Below are 20,502 nucleotides of genomic sequence, written 5' to 3' on the forward strand. Positions count from 1 at the left end.
GACTGAATGAAGATGGATGCTTTTTGAATTTTTATCTACTTTGTGTTAGCGCTTATCTTTTGGTACTGATTCCTGAACAAATTGCGGTATGCGATGTCCCTTTAATTATATGCCTGCGCTTAGGATGCCCAGATAGAGACTTCAGGCTTTCAAAGCGTGAAAGGATGCCATTGTTTAAGATGAACGCAGCATGCACAGGGAACATAGCCCCTCCTGCGTCTGCCTGGGGAACTGAGGGTTGTTTTAATTCACGTATAGCTGAATATGTGTGTGTACACCAGTTTAAGTAGCAGAGATGTCAGCCAACTAGTTTATTTTATCAGCTGAAGATTTGGCGTGCAGACATTCTAGTGTACCTCATGAGCTGAGTCTTGTCCTTGAGCCAAGGAGAACATCCCCTACCCATCATCCTTGGGACGATGTGTCTTCCTTGTATTTTAAGTAAGAGCAGATTTATGGGGGATTTGTCAGAGTACAAAAATCTAGTACCTAGTTGGAAAACAGCAAGAAGATTTGTATAACCTAGAATCAGTGCAAATTCTACGCTGTGTGATTGTATTTGTAAGAAATTTGTATCAGTCTTCCTTTGGTTAGAAGGTCGTTATGCCACTGTACAAACCTCAAAATAATTTAACCACGGTGACTTCACTATTCCTGTGCAATTTTTTCCCTTCGTGTTTTCTCTAAAACTCTTTTAACAGAATCTGGTTCTGGGATAATTTTCCAAGGTCAAAGCAGCGTATGATTTTACCCTTGCAAAATCTTTGTGAAGATTCAGAAGCAGAGTTCAGAGCATGTGACACGTTGAGGCAAATGGCACGTGCAGTTAGACAATTTAAAATTAATAAATAGAAAGCTATTCAGAAAGGACTGTAAAAATGATGAAGGGGTTGTAGGAACTGATTTATGAGGCAAGACCAGAAGTTAGATATGTATAGCTCAGTCGAAGGGATAGAAGGAACATAACCGTCTTCAGATATGTGCAAGAACAGTCAAAGAGCAGCTTTTGGTGAATTCAGGATTGCAGACTAGACAAAAGAAGTGTTTTAGGGCTGCCAAGATAATGAGGAGGTAGAACTAAAGAAGAAAGTTGTTAAGATTTCTGAAAAACTGGGAGGTAAATAGAAACTGATTGTTAAGGAGAAAATTCTATGTATTCAGCCTTGTTAGACCACGGGATTGATCAGTCTATTGTGCCTAAACATTCTTTCACTTATTTATATTTGGATTTGTGAAAGCGCTGCAAGAGGACAAGAAGCTGTTCTTTATTGGAAGAAGCTGGATGACTTAAAAAAAAGTGTTTTGTTTTTTTTTTTTGTCTTGAATATCAGTGTTTTGTGAGAAAGCAGCATGTGCTCTGTGTACAAATCTTTTTATTGTACATTACTGATTTTTCCTTGACATTTATTATACCCAGAAATATGGATGCAGTCTAGATACAGTAGTCCCACCCTCCCTTTGATTTAATAGAATGTCAAGTGAATTGCCTCAAAAAGGCTGGCAGTTGTCTTAAATGATGGGTTTATGACTCAATAGGGTTTCAGTACATCACTCACCTTAATGAAAAACAATGCCTAACTAATTAAACAGCATCTATAAGGTGCTAAAGTTACAGTTATTAGCATTCTTACATGACTTGAGTGGAAACTTGAAAAATTTTGATTTTGCCTTTCCATCTTAAACGGGTCTCTGGTTCTTCATTCTTTAGTACTTCAGAGATAGCAAACATTGTGATGTAATTGCTTAGATTACTTTTTCACAGGCTAAAGGAAATAGAGTTCTTAGTTTAAAATGATAAGTAAATGAAGTGGGTTGACCTCGGCTGGCCGCCAGGTGCCCACCAAGCTGCTCTACCCTCAACAGGACCGGTGAAGAAAATACAATGAAAAGCTTGTTGGTCAAGGTAAGGACAGGGAGATGACTTGCCAATTACCATTGTAGGCAAAACAGACTCGACTTGAGGAAATTAGTTTAGTTTTTTGCCAATCAAATCGGAGCAGGGTGATGAGAAATAAGAACAAATCTAAAAAACACCTTCTCCCCACCCCTCCCTTCTTCCTGGGCTGAACTTCACGCCCAGTTTTCTCTGCTTTCTCCCCCCGAGCGGCACGTGAGATGTGGAACGGGGGTTACGGTCAGTTGATAATGTGTTGTCTCTGACACTCCTCCCTCCTCATGCTGTTCCACTGATTCAGCACGGGATCCCTCCCGTGGGAGACAGTCCTTCATTAACTTCCCCAATGTGGGTCCTTCTCATGGGCTGCAGTTCTTCATGAACTGCTCCAGCCCAGGTCCTTTCCACAGGGGCTTTCAGGAATGGACTGTTCCAGCGTGTGTCCCCCACGGGCCACAGGTCCTGCCAGATGACCTGCTCCAGCATGGGCTCCTTCCCATGGGACTGCAGTTCCTGCAAGGAGCTTGCTCCAGCACAGGCTGTCCGTGGGGTCACAGCTTCCTTCAGGACACATTTACCTGCTCCGGCTCGGGGTCTTCCAGGGGCTGCAGGTGGATATCTGCTCCACTGTGGACCTCCATGGGCTGCAGGGGGACAACCTGCGTCATGATGGTCTTCACCACAGGCTGCAGGGGAATCTCTGCTCCGGTGCCTTGAGCACCTCCTCCCTCTCCTTCTTCACTGACCCTGGCGTCTGCAGAGTTGTTTCTCTTGCATATTCTCATTTCTCTCTCCCAGCTGCTGTTACACAGCCTTTTTTTACCCTTTCTTAAATATGTGATCACAGAGGTGCTACCGGTGTCACTGATTGGCTCAGCTTTGGTCAGCGGCGGGTCCGTCTTGGAGCCAGCTGGCATTGGCTCTGTCAGACGTGGGGGCAGCTTCTGGCACCTTCTCACAGAAGCCACCCCTGCAGCCCTCCTGCTACTAGAACTTTGCCACAACAACCCAATACAGTAAAATCGGAGAGTTTCTTTTCTGCAGAAAGTCATGTGGTCTAAGCGATCATGATGTAACTTCTGAAATTGTTCTCTTTCTCCACTTTCTCTGCAGAAGGAGCCATTCTAATTATGGTTTTGAGGAGGAAAAGCCCCCTTGGATCGTGACGTGAGGGCTTTGACTGTTGTGGAAATGCAATGTTTTGTGTTTGTCTCCTTTCAGTTAAACAGCCATCTCAGTCTTGTTTTGCAGCCCATTGCCATGAGCTTTAAGCCTGTCCCTTTTGTTCCCTAACTGTACTGCTTGGACTTGTTATCCTAACATATAGACTCTTACTTACCTGTTTTATCTCTTTTTTTGTCTTTTCCCAAACATTAAGGAAATTTCTCTTTTTTTTTTACGTTAACTTTTTTGTTGTTACTCTGAAACTATTTTGAGATGCTCTCTCTGTTTTCCATCAAAGGGCACACATGAAGGATGGAAATACAGAGTGGCTTCTCCCTTCGCTCCTCTTTACACCAACCCTAAAAGTGCTGTTGTTCCTCTTGTGAGTAAAGAGAAGGTTTTCAAGGTCTTTGCCTTCATGGAGGCGGTTCCGTGCTGCTACGCGGCGATACATGTGTGTTAGAAGTTGTGTTCTCTACTCCTGTGCTTCCCTTTCTTCTTAGTTTTTGTTAGATGCTGGTGAATTAACTAGCTCTCAGTCTGTTTACCCTTTTACTGAAAGCTCATCGCAGGTATAGGTTCTCCTGTAGGCTAGCTGGTAAGAGACATTTTTTGGTGGCCGTTATCCTAGCAATAGCAGGTAGACAAGATAACAGTTGAGGAAAGTAAAGGATACCCAGGATAGCGACATGGGAACAGAGCACAGATTAGTGGAACAGTGTACCTTAATCCAGGAGTTTACCAAAGTAAGAAGTGTGGTGTGGTTTGGGTTGTTGTATTTTTTTTTTTTTTTTAAACATCTTTTGTCCAGGATTCAAGGGTCGCGTAATAACCTGCAGCAGCCAGGCCTGTTGGGGGACCAAGTCGCACCAGTGCCTGCTAGCTCTCTTCTCCGTTCTTGGCAGCTACAAATTGGTATTCTCTATTATATGCTGGTATAGACATGTTGATTTTCATTGATGTGGGCTTTGTATTCTCAGAATTATTATTTTTTTTTTAATAACAAAAATGAGAAACGGCTTGTCTAGTTCTGCTGTCTTTATTTTTGTCATAGTTTATTTACAGCTAATGTCGAATGACCAATGAAATCGGGCTAGAATTTTGCTTCTTAATAGAGATGGTGAGAGTGCGTTTTAGATATCTATAGAAGTCTCCATCCGTCTATTGATAGTGGAAGCTCACATTGTTTTCATACTGGTTCTCTCAGGGATAAAACCCATGAAGCTTACATCAACAGCAAGAGTTACTGTTTTGCTTTTAAATACAACTTAATCTAGCTTAAAAAAGTCGAGACAGAGCACAGCATTTGAAACCAGTAATGCTGGTTCAACTCTTCTGTTCTTTCTCCTCGTTCGGTGTCAGATCTTTATTGATTTACCTCCCTCTGCAGTGTGCAAATATATGTATACACACACGCGTGTGCATATACACACACTCTTCAGTAGGTTGGTTCAAAGCCCATTGAACTCACGGTGTTTTTCTCTTAACTTCCCCGAGAAGTACTTCAACCTGCTGTATGCTTCTGCCGCTGCCCTCCGGGGCAGTCCTGTATTTCACAGAGAATTTTGCTGGTTTTCGAGACAGCTGCTTGTCGTTGGTAAAAGCCTGCCTTGGTCATGCTAGAATTGGGATTTATTGCTGATAACGTGCTCTGAAATGTACATAACGGTGCCGGTAATGAAATAGTAATTTAGTATCATGAATAACACTGTAACGCTGCCTTTGTTCCTGACCTCCACTCCCAAAGGTCAGGGGGCTGTGTACTGCAAATTAAAATCCTGCTTCTGGAGGAGTCTCAGAAAGCTTGTTTGCAATCAGGCTCTTTTCAGGAGGGCACGTGCGTTAAAAAAATCACCTTGTATTGAAACATCAACCAGGCAACAGACGTGCTCACAGTTATCTTTCGCGGCTGGTGAGGGTTGGGTCAGCATCTCTCCGCTCCGTCCTTTCTTTGTGCTCTGACCACTGGTCTTGGTGGAACTTGAGGGAATCTGTGCGAATGAATTCCTCAGGAGCTGATACTGATAAAGCACGTGTGAGTAAAGACATCGTTGACTCACTATGATCGTAATGGATATAGTCATTCGGATGCCGAGTTACTAAAAATGCGATAGTAAGAACTTGAGTGTCCCAATTTCATTTTTTTTTTAATTGCAGCTGAGCTTTGACTATGTTATCAAAGAGGAAAGCATTAAATCCCCAGTTCAATTTCATAGCTAAAAGCAAAGCAATTAAAATAAAGTTTAGTACTAAGTGTTGAGGCAGGAATTAGGATTGCAGGTAAAGAATATTTTTTTTAAGATCATCTGTTGGATTTCTCCCCTCCCCCGTTTACCATTCCTCTTGTTCAGCTCACCTCAGGTTATGCGCAAGGAGTGCAGTATTGGTGCAATCTCCAAACCAGAAATGCCTCTTTCAGTAACTAGTGCTATAAATCACACCTGATTACCATATTTGCTCAGATGAGAAATGCATCTTGTACTTTTCAGTTATGTCAATTAAGGTTATGTTTATAGGGAAAAATATTTATAATACATAAAACTAAGGGGCTGCTTCTACTTTTTATTTGTTTCTTTTTACATTATAGATTAAATTAAATTTTAAAAGGCACAAACAATAAGACTGGATTGTGTAGCAAGGCTGGAGAATAAAGAAAAGTGTTTATCATGGCTTAGAGGGGTACTAGGAAAGGAACTGTTTGGCAATGATCTATAATTTTCTTACCTGAATAAGATATTCGGCCCTAACCCGCTGTGGAACCTGATTAACAGGGAATAGTCTGGAGCCATGAAAATAAAATCAGTAAATCCTCTGTCATCTTAAACCACCTGGTTTGACTTGTGTGGCATTGGAGAGGCACAGTTGCCAACTTAGCAGTGGTGATGATTCTGCCCCTTTAGGTTCAATATCTCCACATGGATTTTTCAGCAGAGTTGGACAGAGGAACAAGAATGTGATGGAAACGGATGAATAATGAATGATTGAAAAGATGTTAAGAGAGAACATTTTAGGAAAATGCAAACAGTGTTGTGAAGGCCATAAATTGAGAAGATAGGGCACAGTGAGCGTTTACCAGTATGGGACAATATTTTTCCATTACCTGTGTGCTGCTTTTGCACTGCGCAAATGGTCATTGAGTGAACAAGTTCCTGTAGTGTGAAAATGGTGCAGTATTAATTTTGTATGATTTTTTGCTACTAACATATCACATCTCATTTATTATAACAGTATATATTAAAAGTCATTATAAAATGCATGACCAGTAGTTTTCCAGGGACTATAGGTATTTTAGACAGGCTAAAGACGCCACCCCCAAGCCCCCCTCCCCTACAGTTTTCATCAGCATTTAATTTTTCAGAGAGATACAGTGTCCTTCAAAATGCCACAGTGAAAGGTTGCCGTGGGCACAGGGATTCTAGATCAATTATATGGGTACCCTTCCACAATTTATCATTTGAAGATAGCATCTGTGTGGATTTGAAAGAGTAAGCCAGTCAATATCGCAAGACATAGATAGAAGGAGACAAACTGGATAAGAGTATCGGTGATAAAAATAGAACAGTGAAGCAAAAATTGTGGACAACGGTATAAGACAAGTGCTGATGGAACCAGGTATTTAATGTAATTGCTCTCGGTATAGCACCACGAAGAGAGAATTGTTCATTTTGATACAGTAATCCATTGTTCACCCTTAGCCATTAGTAAAATTAGATAGAGGGGATTGAAAGGGTAAGGTATTAGCTGAATGAAAACGGATATGGTTATTTCAGTGTATCGTATTGCTTGGCTAATGTAGCTGAATGGAAGAATAGAGAACAACAACGTTCCCTCACCCCTTCCCCTCTTCCTCCCCATATAAGCATCCACTGGTATCTCTGAGAATGTTTGGAAAGGTTAAAAAATAACAATAAATAAGGAGGAGAATCTGTTACAGAAATCCGACATTCCTTTTCCAACAGTAGTCTTTATTTCATCTGTGCTTACTGAGATCCAATAGGAGTTTCTGTTCTAAGTGAAATCAAAGCCGAAGCAAGCAGGGCTTTGGGAGTACCTTTCTGTAATCAGTAAGCTAGAGGCAGTCTTTCTAGGGAACAGAGCTATTTTAAGAACGAGGTGATTATATTGCTTTGTTTTCTAATGGGCTGCAATATATTTGGGAACAGTAGTAGCATAACCTATTATTTGACGTAGACTTGTCTAACGGTAACTCTACCAGCCAAGCATGAAGTAGTTAGATTGAGAATGAAATCTCGTGCATTAAGAGCCTTTGGAGAAGAGAAATGGGTGGCAGAGTGGGACTAAATACTAAGGGCGAGTAGTCCGGTTAGATTTACTATGTATAACTCTTCCTTCTCCTGTCCCTGTAGTAATTTGTTGAGGTTTCTGTCATGGATTCTAGCCAGGGGAAAGCAGTTAACTCCCTCTGTGTCCCGGATAGGCAAATTGTCACCGAGAGTAGACTTTACAGATATTCATATCTTTGTTGGTCTGTATGGATTCAATGGAGGAGCATGGTGCAGATCAGACCCTGGTCATCATAATCAGGGTTTCAGCAAGGGTGTAAACGGAGAACGGCGTCAAATTGCTAATTCCAAACTTTAAAGCTCACAGTTGCCCGGAGATGTGCTGTGCTGACAGACTGTGACAATATAGCTCAAAACTTGTGGTTTGGCTTACCGAATCATCTTTGGTGGCAGAATTTGTCCCACAGACGCCTTTTGACGAGCCTTCTTTTTTCACCATCTTCTCCTCAATAGCTAGGAGATTCCCAAAACTCCTCCTGCTTTAGGGGAAGATATATAGGGTGCCTAGAGAGGAATCTCATCACTTTTTCCACAGTCTGTTGCCCGCTGCAGGATGGAAAGAGCCAGTGGCTTTTCACGTTTCGTGTACTGTTTCGTTTCTCATGAACTGCCAAACATGATTACTTTGGTGAAGTTAAAGACCGTTTTCTTCATTGGGATATGTGTTGCTATACCCACGCAGGCATTTACTACATTTCCAAGGATGAACCTTGGGTATCCAAATGTTTCACTTATCACATCTGTAGGAATTTTTATTGATTCCAGAACTAGCATTTGGATTGAAGCTTTAAGAAAACTTCTATTCTGAGAAAGGTAGCATGTACAAATATGATTATTTCCTAACTTTGAATAACTTTGGGTGATGGATGAAAGAATTTATAATGTGAACTGCTGAACATACCACCTCTGAGAAAATAATAATAATAAAGAACAGCGAACAGGTTTTGAGCTGTTTTTAAGACAAAACTAATATGAAAGAACAAGCTAATGGCATCATAGGACTTACAGCCGCGTGGACTTATCTCTTAATTTCACATTTTTATAAGAGAAGGTTTCAAAGTGCATAATATTTGAATTGCATCCTATTTCAGAGTTTATCCTTTATCTTTCTCTGAATTTAACTCTTACCTATTGCAGTGTCCTTGGCAATATTGTCAAGAATATTACTCTGCCTACAGACAGAGAGAGCACAGAAGCCTGCTGATTCATTACGTGGTCTTGTTCTCGAGGGTTACAGCGAGAGTTCTGTAACCCATGAAGTCCCCTGTGTGCTCTCAACCAAAGAGCAGACAGTTTCTCCTGTGGTAGGCTTGCTCCTGCAAAGTTCTGGGAGTCAACGATTCCTGTAGTGCCAGTACCAGGTTATTTGAGATTAACTCCATTTTAGTTGAAGTGGTCTCATTATAATCAGCAGCAGTCACATCTTACTCTTTACTCTTCAGAGGGCTTAATACAGCTCAAGAGTACATAAGTGTTCTTTGGTTTTTTTGTGATAGACACCAGTTCCTTTCCCTGAAACACAGAGTTTTTTCTTGAAGTAGCTGCTGGTATTCCTGAGTATGTTAAAATACTTGGGGCTGATGAAGAACCTCTCTGCTGTAATATCCATGAGGGGATATAATGAACGTTCTTCAGAATCCATTAATCCCTTATAGTAGAGTGGCCTCAAAGACATTGATCTGCTTTGATTGAGTCCAAGAGGCCAGAGAGAAGCTGGAGAGCGGAGACGGTGGCACTGGCTTGGGTAAAAGTTTTGAATCCTGCTGGCCAGACAGACTCTGAAACCGAAAAGTAGCTTGCTCCTTACATAGCCTCTCATAAGCCACTCAGTGGAAGAGCAAATTAAGCAGCGTCTTTAAAGAAAAGTCTTTACACCAACTCAGGCACATTGCTTAGTTCTGCTGTTGTGTGTTCTAAAGATGAATATCAGTATATTTTCAAAGAATAATTAGAAAGTAAAAACTAAAAGGCTTGAATAATCCTGGATAAAGCGATCTGGATTTCGGTTAAGTTCTAAACATCATAGCGGGTGCTATTATACAAGAAGAATCTTGACTTGTTTTTGCTAGTTGCTTTGGTGCGTTTGAGCAAATGACTGAGCTGCTGCCGTTAGCCAAAACCTGTTCCCCCAAATGTTTCATTCTGCTTTTTGTGATTATTTTTAATCTATGTTCTCTAAGCTGCATTATCATATGTGAATTCTGGCTGCGTATTTTTTAGAATAACTTATTTGCAACTGTCAGAGATACCTTATGAATAAGTTATCAGCAATCCCTAAGAGCTGTAGCTGCAAACATTTTTTTTTTAAAAAAAGTTATATTTGTAAGTCTGTGAACATTTTCTATTAATGTATTTATCAAATGAATGCAGTCATTCACTTAGGGTTAAGAAAACAGCTCCTTTCTGTTAAAAACAACACCACGTTACTTGTATTTTCTTTAATACTAACACATCAGTGGCAGCTTTCTAACTGATTTAAATGATCTTTTATGAAAAGTTCAATTTAAATAAACTGTTTTTATCCTAAGAGACCTCAAGGCTCTTGAGGACCATCCCTCCAAAACAACCATACAGACATTTAATAATGCATCGTAAATTGCCAGCGTAATGATGGAAAGCACAAGGGAGAGTGGAACTGCAAATTTTTAGTTTTTCTTAGCAAAAAGCAGAATTTAATAGAACAATAAAAGGAAAATCTTCTCGCTTAGAGGCACGCTAGATAGTCTGTACAGCAAGCTTTAAAGAGTCTAGTGCTGTCTTTTATGACAGGATTGGGATGTTTTGAGGAATGATGAGTAAAATGACCGTAGTGGAAATATCCTGGCTCCAAAGAGTTGGTCAGGTTATTGGAGACTCAGGTTATGAAAAGGTCTATTTTTTATTTTCTTTTTTTTTAAGGCAAAAGAATCATAACATAAAGACACCAATGATTTGTGTATTATTTGTAAGCATTAGCAAGGATGTAGAAGAGGAGCTCGTCTTGTGCCTAGGCGATATTTTAATTTCTAAGGCTGAATTTCAGCAGGGTGGATTTTGGGAAGCGACGACTTTCCTGTACGACTGCTGGGTGGGCTGTTTACTAATGTAGCTGAGAAACAGGTAGCAAAGGAGCTACATACTTCTCATCAGCAAAGGAGTGCTGATGTTGTGATCTTCACTTGAGAATGACCAGTCACTCTACGGAGAGCGATCGGTAAAGGAATTTAAGCCTGACAGTGTTGAAACAAAGAGGAGGAAAGTAACTCCACTTGAATTTTTATTTTTGCCCTTCTCAGGAATGTTAGGCTGGTTTAGGGCTGGTCTGCGCTGGAAAGTGTGACTGTTTAAGTGTGATTTGCACGTGAGTGTGTGCTTTTAAATATTTATTTCTTTGTTTGTTTAACCTGATAGTTATACAGTTGTCATCACTAGAGGGGCACTTAAATTGATAGAAAGCAGATTTGAAATATTGATACTCTTCTCCTAATTGTAAAGTAGGTATATCAATGTAGAGTGCTTTTATGCTGTGCCCAGAGGAAGAGGCTGCACCATCTTAATGACGCTCTGAAAGTCAAAGTGATGGTACTTCCTGATGTTATTATATTGATAGTTATTTTATTGCTTATGGATTGCCAGGTGATGCTACACCAGCCCTAATTTATGAAGGCTATTTTAGCTAGTTAGTTACTTAACGACATTAGGGTAATGTTTCTCAGCCTTATGGAAAGGGAAATTTGTCATTTGGCTTATCTGCTTTTGTTTTGGGTCGTTCCCCTGGCTCTGACTGGGCAGCAGCTCCGGCCCTTGAATGGTGAGGGTCACCCGCGTTTGCACTGCCGCCCAGCCTTGCAGGAGATGAGTTGCTATCAAGGAGTCCAAGTTGGTAGACAGTTTTAAGGTTAGCCTAAACATTTGTAGCCAATAATTAGTCTTCTCTTACTCAGGCAACCGGGGGAAGCGAAGCTGCTGCCAGCTCACGGGGGACTGCTGACTGCTGCTCTCTAATGCTTTATGGCTCCCTGAGGGTTGTATTGCACAATTTGAGAAACCCACCCTGAGCTGAAGGCAAAAACCAGGCACGGAGTGCGTTAGACAGGCGAAAGCAAACAGGCAGTGGGAGGGGAAAAAAAAAAAAAAAGGGAAGGAGAGCTGAAGTCAAGTGAGTCTGGTAGTGGAAAGGAGATAAGAGCAGGAGAGGTCAGAATCGGGGAGAACCTGGAGAACAAAAGGTAAATATAGTGAAAAGGGAGCTGCTAAGTCAGTGGGGTGAAACCAGCATGTATTCATTTTTGCATAAGCATAGGGTGACTGAAATTTTAGGACCTCTCTTACGCTGCACTGCTGTTATGCTCCACTGTTTGGAAACTGTTTATAAGAGTCCGTCAGCCTGTGAACATATTTTAAGATTTGATATTATTTAAATAACAACAAAGGCTGATTTTACATTTTTTAAAAATCCAGATTATTTGGACCAGGGTTTGATGCAGTTCAAGTCAAGGCATAGCATTAACTTGAATAAAAAGGGGGAGGGAGGGGGGAATTACACCCCACCCCCCGTTAATAATGTTTTCTAGCTGGAAGTCATGAATTAGAGGTCAGAGCTTTCTGCAAAGCTCTTCTTTTCCCTCCCCTCCCCCATCTTTGCTTTTCTGACTTTGCTTCCTCACAGAGTGCTTGAAAATTAGAATGAACTTTGGGAAAATACACTCCCCAACCAGAAAGTGAGTAACTGGGAGAGAGTGACAAATGGAGTAGTTTCATTTGTTTTGATTTGAATGTTATTTTCTTCCAGTAGTTAAACTATGAAGCCCCAAACAACAGGTGATGATACTGCTAATGTCTAAATGGATTATTATATCGCAAACAGGGGTCTGCAATTCCAGAGGCAGAGATCGCTTTGTTTCAAGATTGTTCACTCATGGTTATTACAGGACTAACAGTTTAAAAAATAGTAGGTCACCTTTTGGGTGAATGGACAAAACTCCCATTGTCATTAACAGGAACTTGCCCTTTTTACAGCAGAGATGAATTTGGTTTGACGTAACTTGCTGGAGGGGACAGACAGTAAAAGGATGCTCTAGTTGTGGTTTGGTGTCTTATTGCCATATTTAAATATTTTAAATATTTAGCGGTAGGATTCCGAGTCAGGCATGAAAAGAGTTAAATAGTTTGTAAAGTACATTTGCAAATGAGAAAACCTCTTTCGCTTGGCTGTGGGTTGAACACCATTTGTATTGTCTTTCCGTCCCATCTTGTTTTGCTTGGTTGGTTGGTGCGAGACGATGCGTGCCTGCTGTGTGGCAGAAGGCATGCCAGGCGCTAAGCAAGTAGCTCCGCTGGGATACTTTGCTCGCGTTTTGTCCCAGTGTACTCATAGCACGGCTCAAATAATAAAAGATAATACGTGTATCTTTCCCTATAAGTTCATGAACACTGTTTAGCACTGTAAGGAGTAATGGTGATAAGTGATTAGCTATAGGGTAGGCGAGTACTGCCGTAAAGAGAGCTCTGTATAGGCAACAAAGCTTATTTCGCTGTTAAGGAAACACTCGAACCCGGTAGGATAGCGCTCGCTTATCAGACCAACCCAGCCTGTAACGTAATGCTCCTTACCGAAAAGCCGAAGCCCAAAAGTCTTTGTTGTTGCAAAGAGCGAGCTTATGTAGATGGAAGCCGGTGATATGTGAATGATCATTATGCTGTGTCAAGTCTCATTTTAAAGACCATAAGTATACCTTTTTAAAAGAAAAACAAACTACTTCACCAGTCTAGAGAGAAACATAAATCACGTATTTTTATCACCTCAAAAGACCACTAGAAGATGAGCTCTAATATTTCAAATGCGACAAGCAATCTATACACATGAATCACAATTTGAGTTCCATTACAACTGAGCTGATATATACCACTATGTGCTTTATGGATTTTACTCTAACAACATTAAGTAAAAACCCAAAGCTTTTTGTGATGAATACCTAACCTTTTACAAGGATTTGCAGAATTGTGGTCCAGAACAACAGCTTTAGCGTTGCCCTACAGGCTTTAATAAGAAAATACCATTGCCGGTTTTGACCTCTCGCTATTATTCTCTGTAAAGGAAATGGGCGTATTAGTAGAAGGCTAATACTGCAAAGGTAACAGAAAATGGGAAGTACCGAAAGGGCTTATGGAAAACACACCAAGAAAGATTGAGAAGCGAGTTCAATAAATGAGCAAAGTTTGAAGAGAGGGATCTTTTGTTCCTTCTGCTTCCTTTGTTGGGCCCAGTCTTTTTCTTCCTGGACTCAAGGACTTCCGCAACAACCCGGTGTCAGTTGTTCTCAATTCCTCTATTTATAGTCAAGTCATCACTTGAAGTCCTTCGTCTCCTTTTGAGAAATTCTCCCATAGCGATATTTTCATAAGGTTAATTTTCAGGTGAATTGGTTGCTGTTTTGACATTCTTGCTTTCTTTTCAGACATCTTTTCGTTCCTTTCCCTTTTATGCTAGAAAATTATTAGATATGCAAGAACAAAACTCCTCAAAGCTATGCTCCGAAAGCCTATTAAAAAGAGGCTGCAAGCAGAACAGCGTGAACGCACGTCAACACCTGAGTGTTTCCCAAGTGGCTCTAGCACTCAGTGGTGTGATAACAAGACATGTGGGAGGATTTTTCTTGGCTTTTATCTTCCATATATTGATGCTCCAGACTTTTTAAAATTCATTTCATCAAGTGGCACTGCAACAGGAACAACGGAAATGCGAGAACGAGAGAGTTCAAGGTGCCTGCAGTGGTATACGAAGCCTTTTGCCTCCAGGCCATCATTTCTAATTCAGCACAAGTTGGCAGCCATCAGAAATCGCTGCCAACTGACAGCTGTTTGGTGGCCAACACGAAGTGATTTAGCTGGTAGTTCCTACTGGACAGATGTCTGTAGCATAGCAAGTGTTGAGTATAGCTGGCATGTGTTTCATTTTCAGACTGGAAAATGTGGGCGTATCTCAGTTGCAGCTACTTCGGTTTAGGAAGGTTAAACAGGATTCTTGAATTTAGGCAACCAAGAACTCAGAAGGTGCACAATTAACACCTCCCACCCCTCACCTTCTGGGGTTAAATCCCAATGTTATGGTGCTAATGTGGCACTTCCATTGTGTCTCCATAAACACCGTGTGATGAGGGAGAAGGGAGATCGTAGCTCGGTCTCTGCAGAGGGATGTGGTAGGAGACCACACTGTGGGGTGACCTACTCATCTGTACCCCCACTGGCCGAGGAATTTCTTCAGCTGTGTTGTCAATTAATACCTTTCTTGCGTGTATGCAATCAATAACAAGGAGAAAGTAATGGGGGGGGGGGGGGAGGAGAATCTGATTCATCTTTCTTTGTGTGGACATATATAACACTAGAATTAATCTTTTGAAAACCATGAATTACTTAATGTAAAATCTGTGCTACTAAGCAGAAAATTTAGCCTGCTGAGAAGAAAATAAAGAGAATTCTGCAGTATAATATCTGGTTTTGTGGGGAAGGAAGGGGGAAGATTTTACCGTTTACAATATAACAGAGCTTTGGGATATTTAAACAGGCAAGTAAATGATAGGTTTGATTCACTGTTGCAAAAACCATTTTGAATTTTGGATTCATAGCAGCAGTAGAGATTGCTCAAGCAAACAGAGATATGGGGTCAAGTTTCTACTGCTCCTTAATCGCTTTTTTTTTTTTTTTTTCCCCATTGGTATGATGTAACGTAGGCTTAAAATGGGCTGAGATGACCGGCTCAATCATCTGCTTGTGTGGGATGTGGAAGTGGCACTGTTCAGTAACTCCTGCAGCAGAAGTGGTTTTCAAGGACAGGGCATTGTCAGAGCACTTGGATGAGTGTGGAGGGCTGGAATACTCGCTGCGCAACTCAGCAGTTGAATCTGCTACGTTGCCCTGACAGACATTGCCACGTCATATCTGTCCAGCGCTGCAAGCGATACCACACTGCACAAAGTTACTGTGCTTTCGTGCTTTACTTTCCGAAGAGGCAGAGTTAGGATTTGCAACACTGAGCGCGACATACTTCTGACCGTATTTTATGTGTTTGAAAACTCTGCATCGGTTTTTGTTTTTTACCATTGCCGTAGGAAAAAAAAAAAAAAATTCTTCTAAATTTGCCATGTTCTTTCATGATAGAGTTAAATCAGACTGCCTTTGGAGTTGTAAATTGAATTTGTTTTCTCTTATTCTAATATAGCGTCATTTTACTAAGCCTGACTGTAACTTTCCTTGGTGGTTCTTCCCTGCAGATATTGATGAGTGCGCTGCCAAGATGCATTATTGCCACGCCAATACGGTGTGCGTTAACTTGCCTGGGTCCTATCGTTGTGACTGCGTCATGGGATATGTCCGCGTGGATGATTTCTCCTGTACAGGTGAGCTCTTAGGTGTACCACAACTGTAGTGTGTTGTGTGTATTACGTGGCTTCTAATTAGTCCCCATGCCATACCAAATGCCACATACTAGCTGGCCCTCTGCTGGCATAAAATTTAGGCACAAGCGAGGCAGTGTTCTGTAGGTAAATCTGGTATGAGGTACTTTTCCTATGGACGCTTCGGGATTAATTTGGATGGTGTCTCAAGAAGCCCTGTGGTGCACACACCGAGGGCTGTTGACAACCAGGATGTGTCCCGTCGTGTCCCACGGCTGGCTTGCGGGTGAGGTGCAAAGGCTGAGGTCAGATCACACGTGTAGTTAGAAGAAATAACATTTTATTACCTGTGGTTTGAAACTGGTCAGTGGATTGAAACATGAGAAATTATCCAGGAGGAGAAGTTTTCTGGACAGAGCTGAGACAAATACGTAAAACTGAAAATGTATAAAGTCCTCAAAAGCAGTTGTTATTAGGTGGTTTGGAAATTGTTATTAATGCTGAGAATCAGTGTCTCTAGGACTATGACACATGTTATTTAGAAAAGAGAAGAAGCGTGGTAGCGTTAGACAATAAACCTAGTGATTCTTTTTTAATACCTGTCAGCAAAATGAGCTCTAAAAATTCTTAGTGGGAAGCAGGTAGGTCTCATTTCCATCTAGAAGGTTTTAAGGGACCTTCTTTGGCAATCTTTGGGAAGAACGCAAGAAGCTGCTGAAACGCTCGGCCCAGCTGTACCTAACTGGATAACTTCTTTCAATCCCAACACTTCAGAAAAGCTGATCTTCATGGTTTAGAAATGGTGGTGTTTTTATCAGGGTAGGTTAATGGTTGGACTTGATGATCTTAAAGGTCCCTTCCAACCTGACTGATTCTATGATTCTATGATTCTATGATCTCAGGATTATTTTAGTGGTGCACCCGTCTGGCAAAGGAGGAGATTATTTATTGAAATGGAAATAAGTCAACTTGACACAACACCATGTTTAGAATTGTGTTGGGTGAGCTCTTTTCTCAAGTGGAATGATGGCACAGGAGTATGCAATATAAGACTGATTTCCAGCCCAGAGTAATTGTATTGTAATACACATGTTATCCTTAGGGAAGGTCACAAGAAATGTTGACTTTTGTGATGACAGCAGGTCTTGTAGCTAAGATCATGTAGTTTATAAAAACTGTAGGAAAGTCCTGCCCACCTCTTGAGAGAGGATGATACCAAACAGCTGTCAGGAAACTGATTTTTATTTTGCCCAGAGAGTCATTACTTCTCTAAAATTTATGTCTTTTGAGTAAACTTTTGAGTTTTTCTTGATCTTTTACAATCTGCCATGTCAGAAAACTTTCAGACCTTAAATTTTGTTCTAAATATCTGTGCTGTGTGAGGTAGCGGCCTTCACAGTGACGGGGAAAGTGTTTTTGATAATCTGACACTTGCATTCCATATATGCACTACTAATTTCCTAATGTTCCTTTCCTTCCAGCAAGGCACTATCATTAGGCATGCAAATAGTTTAGAAAGCAGGGTATTTGTGATTTACAGAAAAAGTGTGAAATAGTAAGACAAGTTACTTGACAGTAATGGGTGAATATTCATTTAAAGTGCATGAACAAAAAAAATCCAGAATGGGTATAAGAACAAAATAATAGAATGAGTGAGATAACTGTTTCTTGCAGGTTTATTATCTTGCTAAAATGACTTCTTTGTTGACATCACAATTAAAGAGCACAGGAAATATATAACATAGATGAGGAGAAACTTGTTTCATTGCCTGTTGTATCTAGAAATAATTGTATGTTATAAATGTATTTTAAATAAGTACTGTGCAATAGAAGCACAAATCTTGGGTTTGTATCTTGCATTATCATAGAATGATTTGGGTTAGAAAGGACCTTAAAGATCATCTAGTTTCAACCCCCTGCCATGGACAGGAACATCTTCCCCTAGACCAGGTTACTCCAAGCCCCATCCAACCTGGCCTTGAGCACCTCCAGGTATGGGGCAGCCACAGCTTCTCTGGGCAACCTGGGCCAGGGGCTCACCACCCTCACAGTAAAGAATTTTTGCCTAATATCTAAACCTAAATCTCCCCTCTTTCAGTTTAAAACTGTTACCCCTTGTCCTATTGCTACACTCCCTCATAAAGAGTCATCTTTCCTGTAGGTTCCCCTTTAGGTACTGGAAGGGGCTATAAGGTCTCCCTGGAGCCTGCTCTTCTCCAGGTTGACTAACCCCAACTCCTCGGCCTGTCTTCATAGGAGAGGTGCTCCAAGCCCTCTGATCATCTTCATATGGCCTCCTCTGGGCTTGCTCCAACAGGTCTATGTCCTTCCTATGTTGGGGGCCCAGATCTAGATGCAGTGCAGTGTGGGGTCTCACCAGAGCGGAGCAGAGGGGCAGAATCCCCTCCCTCGCCCTGCTGGCCACGGTGCTTTTGATGCAGCCCAGGATGTGGTTGGCTTTCTGAGCTGCAAGCACACATTGCCAGCTCATGTTGAGCTCCTCATCCACCAACACCCCCAAGTCCTTCTCCTCAGGGCTGCTCTCAATCCATTCTCGACCCGGTCTGTATTTGTGCTTGGGATTGCCCTGACCCAGGTGCGGTACCGTGCACTTGGCCTTGTTGAACTTCATGAGGTTTGCACAGGCCCACCTTTCAAGCCTGCCCAGGTCCCTCTGGATGGCATCTCTCCCTTCCAGTGTGTCGACTGCTCCACACAGCTCGGTATTGTTGTCAAACTTGCTGAGGATGTACTCAATCCCATCATCAAACTCCATGTTGCCAACAAAGGTGTTAAACAACACTGGTCCCAATACTGACCCCTGAGGAATGCCACTCGTCAATGGTTTCCGCTTGGACATCGAGCCATTGACAGCAACTCTTTGAATGCAACCATCCAGTCAATTCCTTATCCACCGAGTGGTCCATCTGTCAAATCTATGTCTCTCCAATTTACAAACAAGGATGTCGTGTGGGACGGTGTGAAATGCTTTGCACAAGTTCAGGTAGATGATATCAGTTGCTCTTCCCCCATCATAGAAGGCCACCAAATTTGTCTTTATGTTTATAGAGACTTTAATTATGTTTATACAGACTTCTCCTCTTATGAATCTTAAAAAAAGAAATAAAAATAATAAAAAAATCAGGCAGCAAATACTTAACTAGTTCCCTCTCATGCTGGCACCAATGGATATCAGGCACCAGTGAAATAGATTGTAGCTTTTTCTCGGGTTTTAAAATTTATTCCTCTTTATTCAAACAAAATAAATGAGAAATTATCTTGTTATTGAACCATGCATTTGGGGACAATCTGAAAGCCTGAGATGGGTTGGCGTTCTGATTACAACTGAATTTTTTGTACGTGGGGTCAGGCTCTAATGGGTTCAAGACAAGGGTTAACGAGTTTCAAATGTAAGCACTTAAGGCACGTGCACAGCATTGCATGTGTTTTATGCACTGTCGACCTAAAAGCAGAGTTGTTCCACAGAGCAGGAGGGTATCGTATTTTGGGAAGTCTGAGTCTAATTCACCAAGGTACAAAGTCGTCATCTGCTGTTGAGCGGATCCTGTGTGTTGCTGGGCAGGCCTGTGCTTGGCGGCCTTGGTGGCTGGCCCCTGTCCTCTGGTGGCTTTCAAAAGGTGGAAAGCGGTGATATGTGGAAGCCATGAGCGAGAAACAATTTTTAAGCTGAATGAAATGTTTCAATTTGATACCGAGGGGGTTATTTTTATAAAAAGAAAATAAGTGAATGTCGAAATGCTCAGCCAATTTGGTTTGAGCAAAATTAAATTCACTCGGATATCGCTGAATTTTAAATATGCAGCTTCCAGTGTGTTGCCTTATAACCATGCACCTTTCTCAAATTAAACTAATTTGCACTGGTTTGGTGCTGATGAAACTTCTTTTCCCAAAACAATTTTTGAATGATATTTCCCATTTCTGATCATGAGAACTGTGGAATAGGAACTTCCCCTGGTTATCGGCAAGAAGCTACTGTGTTGGAAGCTGTGCTGATTGCATAGAAAATGCAGCCACAGAGACAGAGGGACCGAAGTAATATCTTGGATGAAGCCTACAATTATATTAAATTCTGAACTATCATTTAAAATTAAGTTGTGGCTATTTTAATAAATAATCAATATTCAGTCTCATATAAGCAGAAGACCTGGTGTGTTGCGGTCCGTCCCATGGTATTTCGTGACAGGTTAGTCATAGCAATAACTTTAACCTACGTTCACCAAGAAGGGTACATTAGTGGTTTTCTACTCACCTATTCATAGAGCTTGGAGCTCTGGATTAAGTTGTTGAGTGAAAGACAGTTTTATTAAGAAAAGTTACCCTGGACGAGGAAGCTTCTTTCAGTCTCTTCCTGAGACACTGACAGGTTGTTTATCTGTTCTCAGGTAAATCACGGTCTTGCCCATTCTGAAAATGGCAGCGAAATTTGCTGCTCCAGATGCTCTCATTTACTGGAATCTGCTGATTTAAAGCATTTTATTGACTTCCACAGGTTTTTACTCTGCTTTCTTGTTGAAAAATAAGTTCTCTTGGGTTGCTTTCTTCTACCATACCAGTTTGGGAGTTTGCTTCAAAAATGCTTTATTTAGCTTAGTGCTTTTTGAAGCATCATAAATTACATAATAAAAATATCGTAATTTTAGGTTTGATGGACTGCATCTGTTCTCTGGTATGATTTTGAAAATGCATGTATATGATTTTCTGTAGTTTAAAACAACGCTATATAGTTTCTATGTCCCACTGTCATTCA

General features: G+C 41.2%; 1 protein-coding gene across 1 annotated transcript in view; it reads left to right on the top strand.

The window, feature by feature from the left end:
* Positions 1-20,502, top strand: part of NELL1 (neural EGFL like 1) — a gene marked incomplete at its 5' end in the record, with an annotated part of 294,771 nt that overhangs the window by 128,663 nt on the left and 145,606 nt on the right. The window contains one exon of the mRNA XM_082485407.1: positions 15,612-15,737. Within this exon, the coding sequence (XP_082341533.1) occupies positions 15,612-15,737 (126 nt within the window). The remainder of the gene's footprint in view (positions 1-15,611; positions 15,738-20,502) is intronic.

The sequence above is a fragment of the Vanellus vanellus genome (genome assembly GCF_965231255.1).
Source record: "Vanellus vanellus genome assembly, chromosome: 6".
Lineage (NCBI taxonomy): Eukaryota > Metazoa > Chordata > Aves > Charadriiformes > Charadriidae > Vanellus > Vanellus vanellus.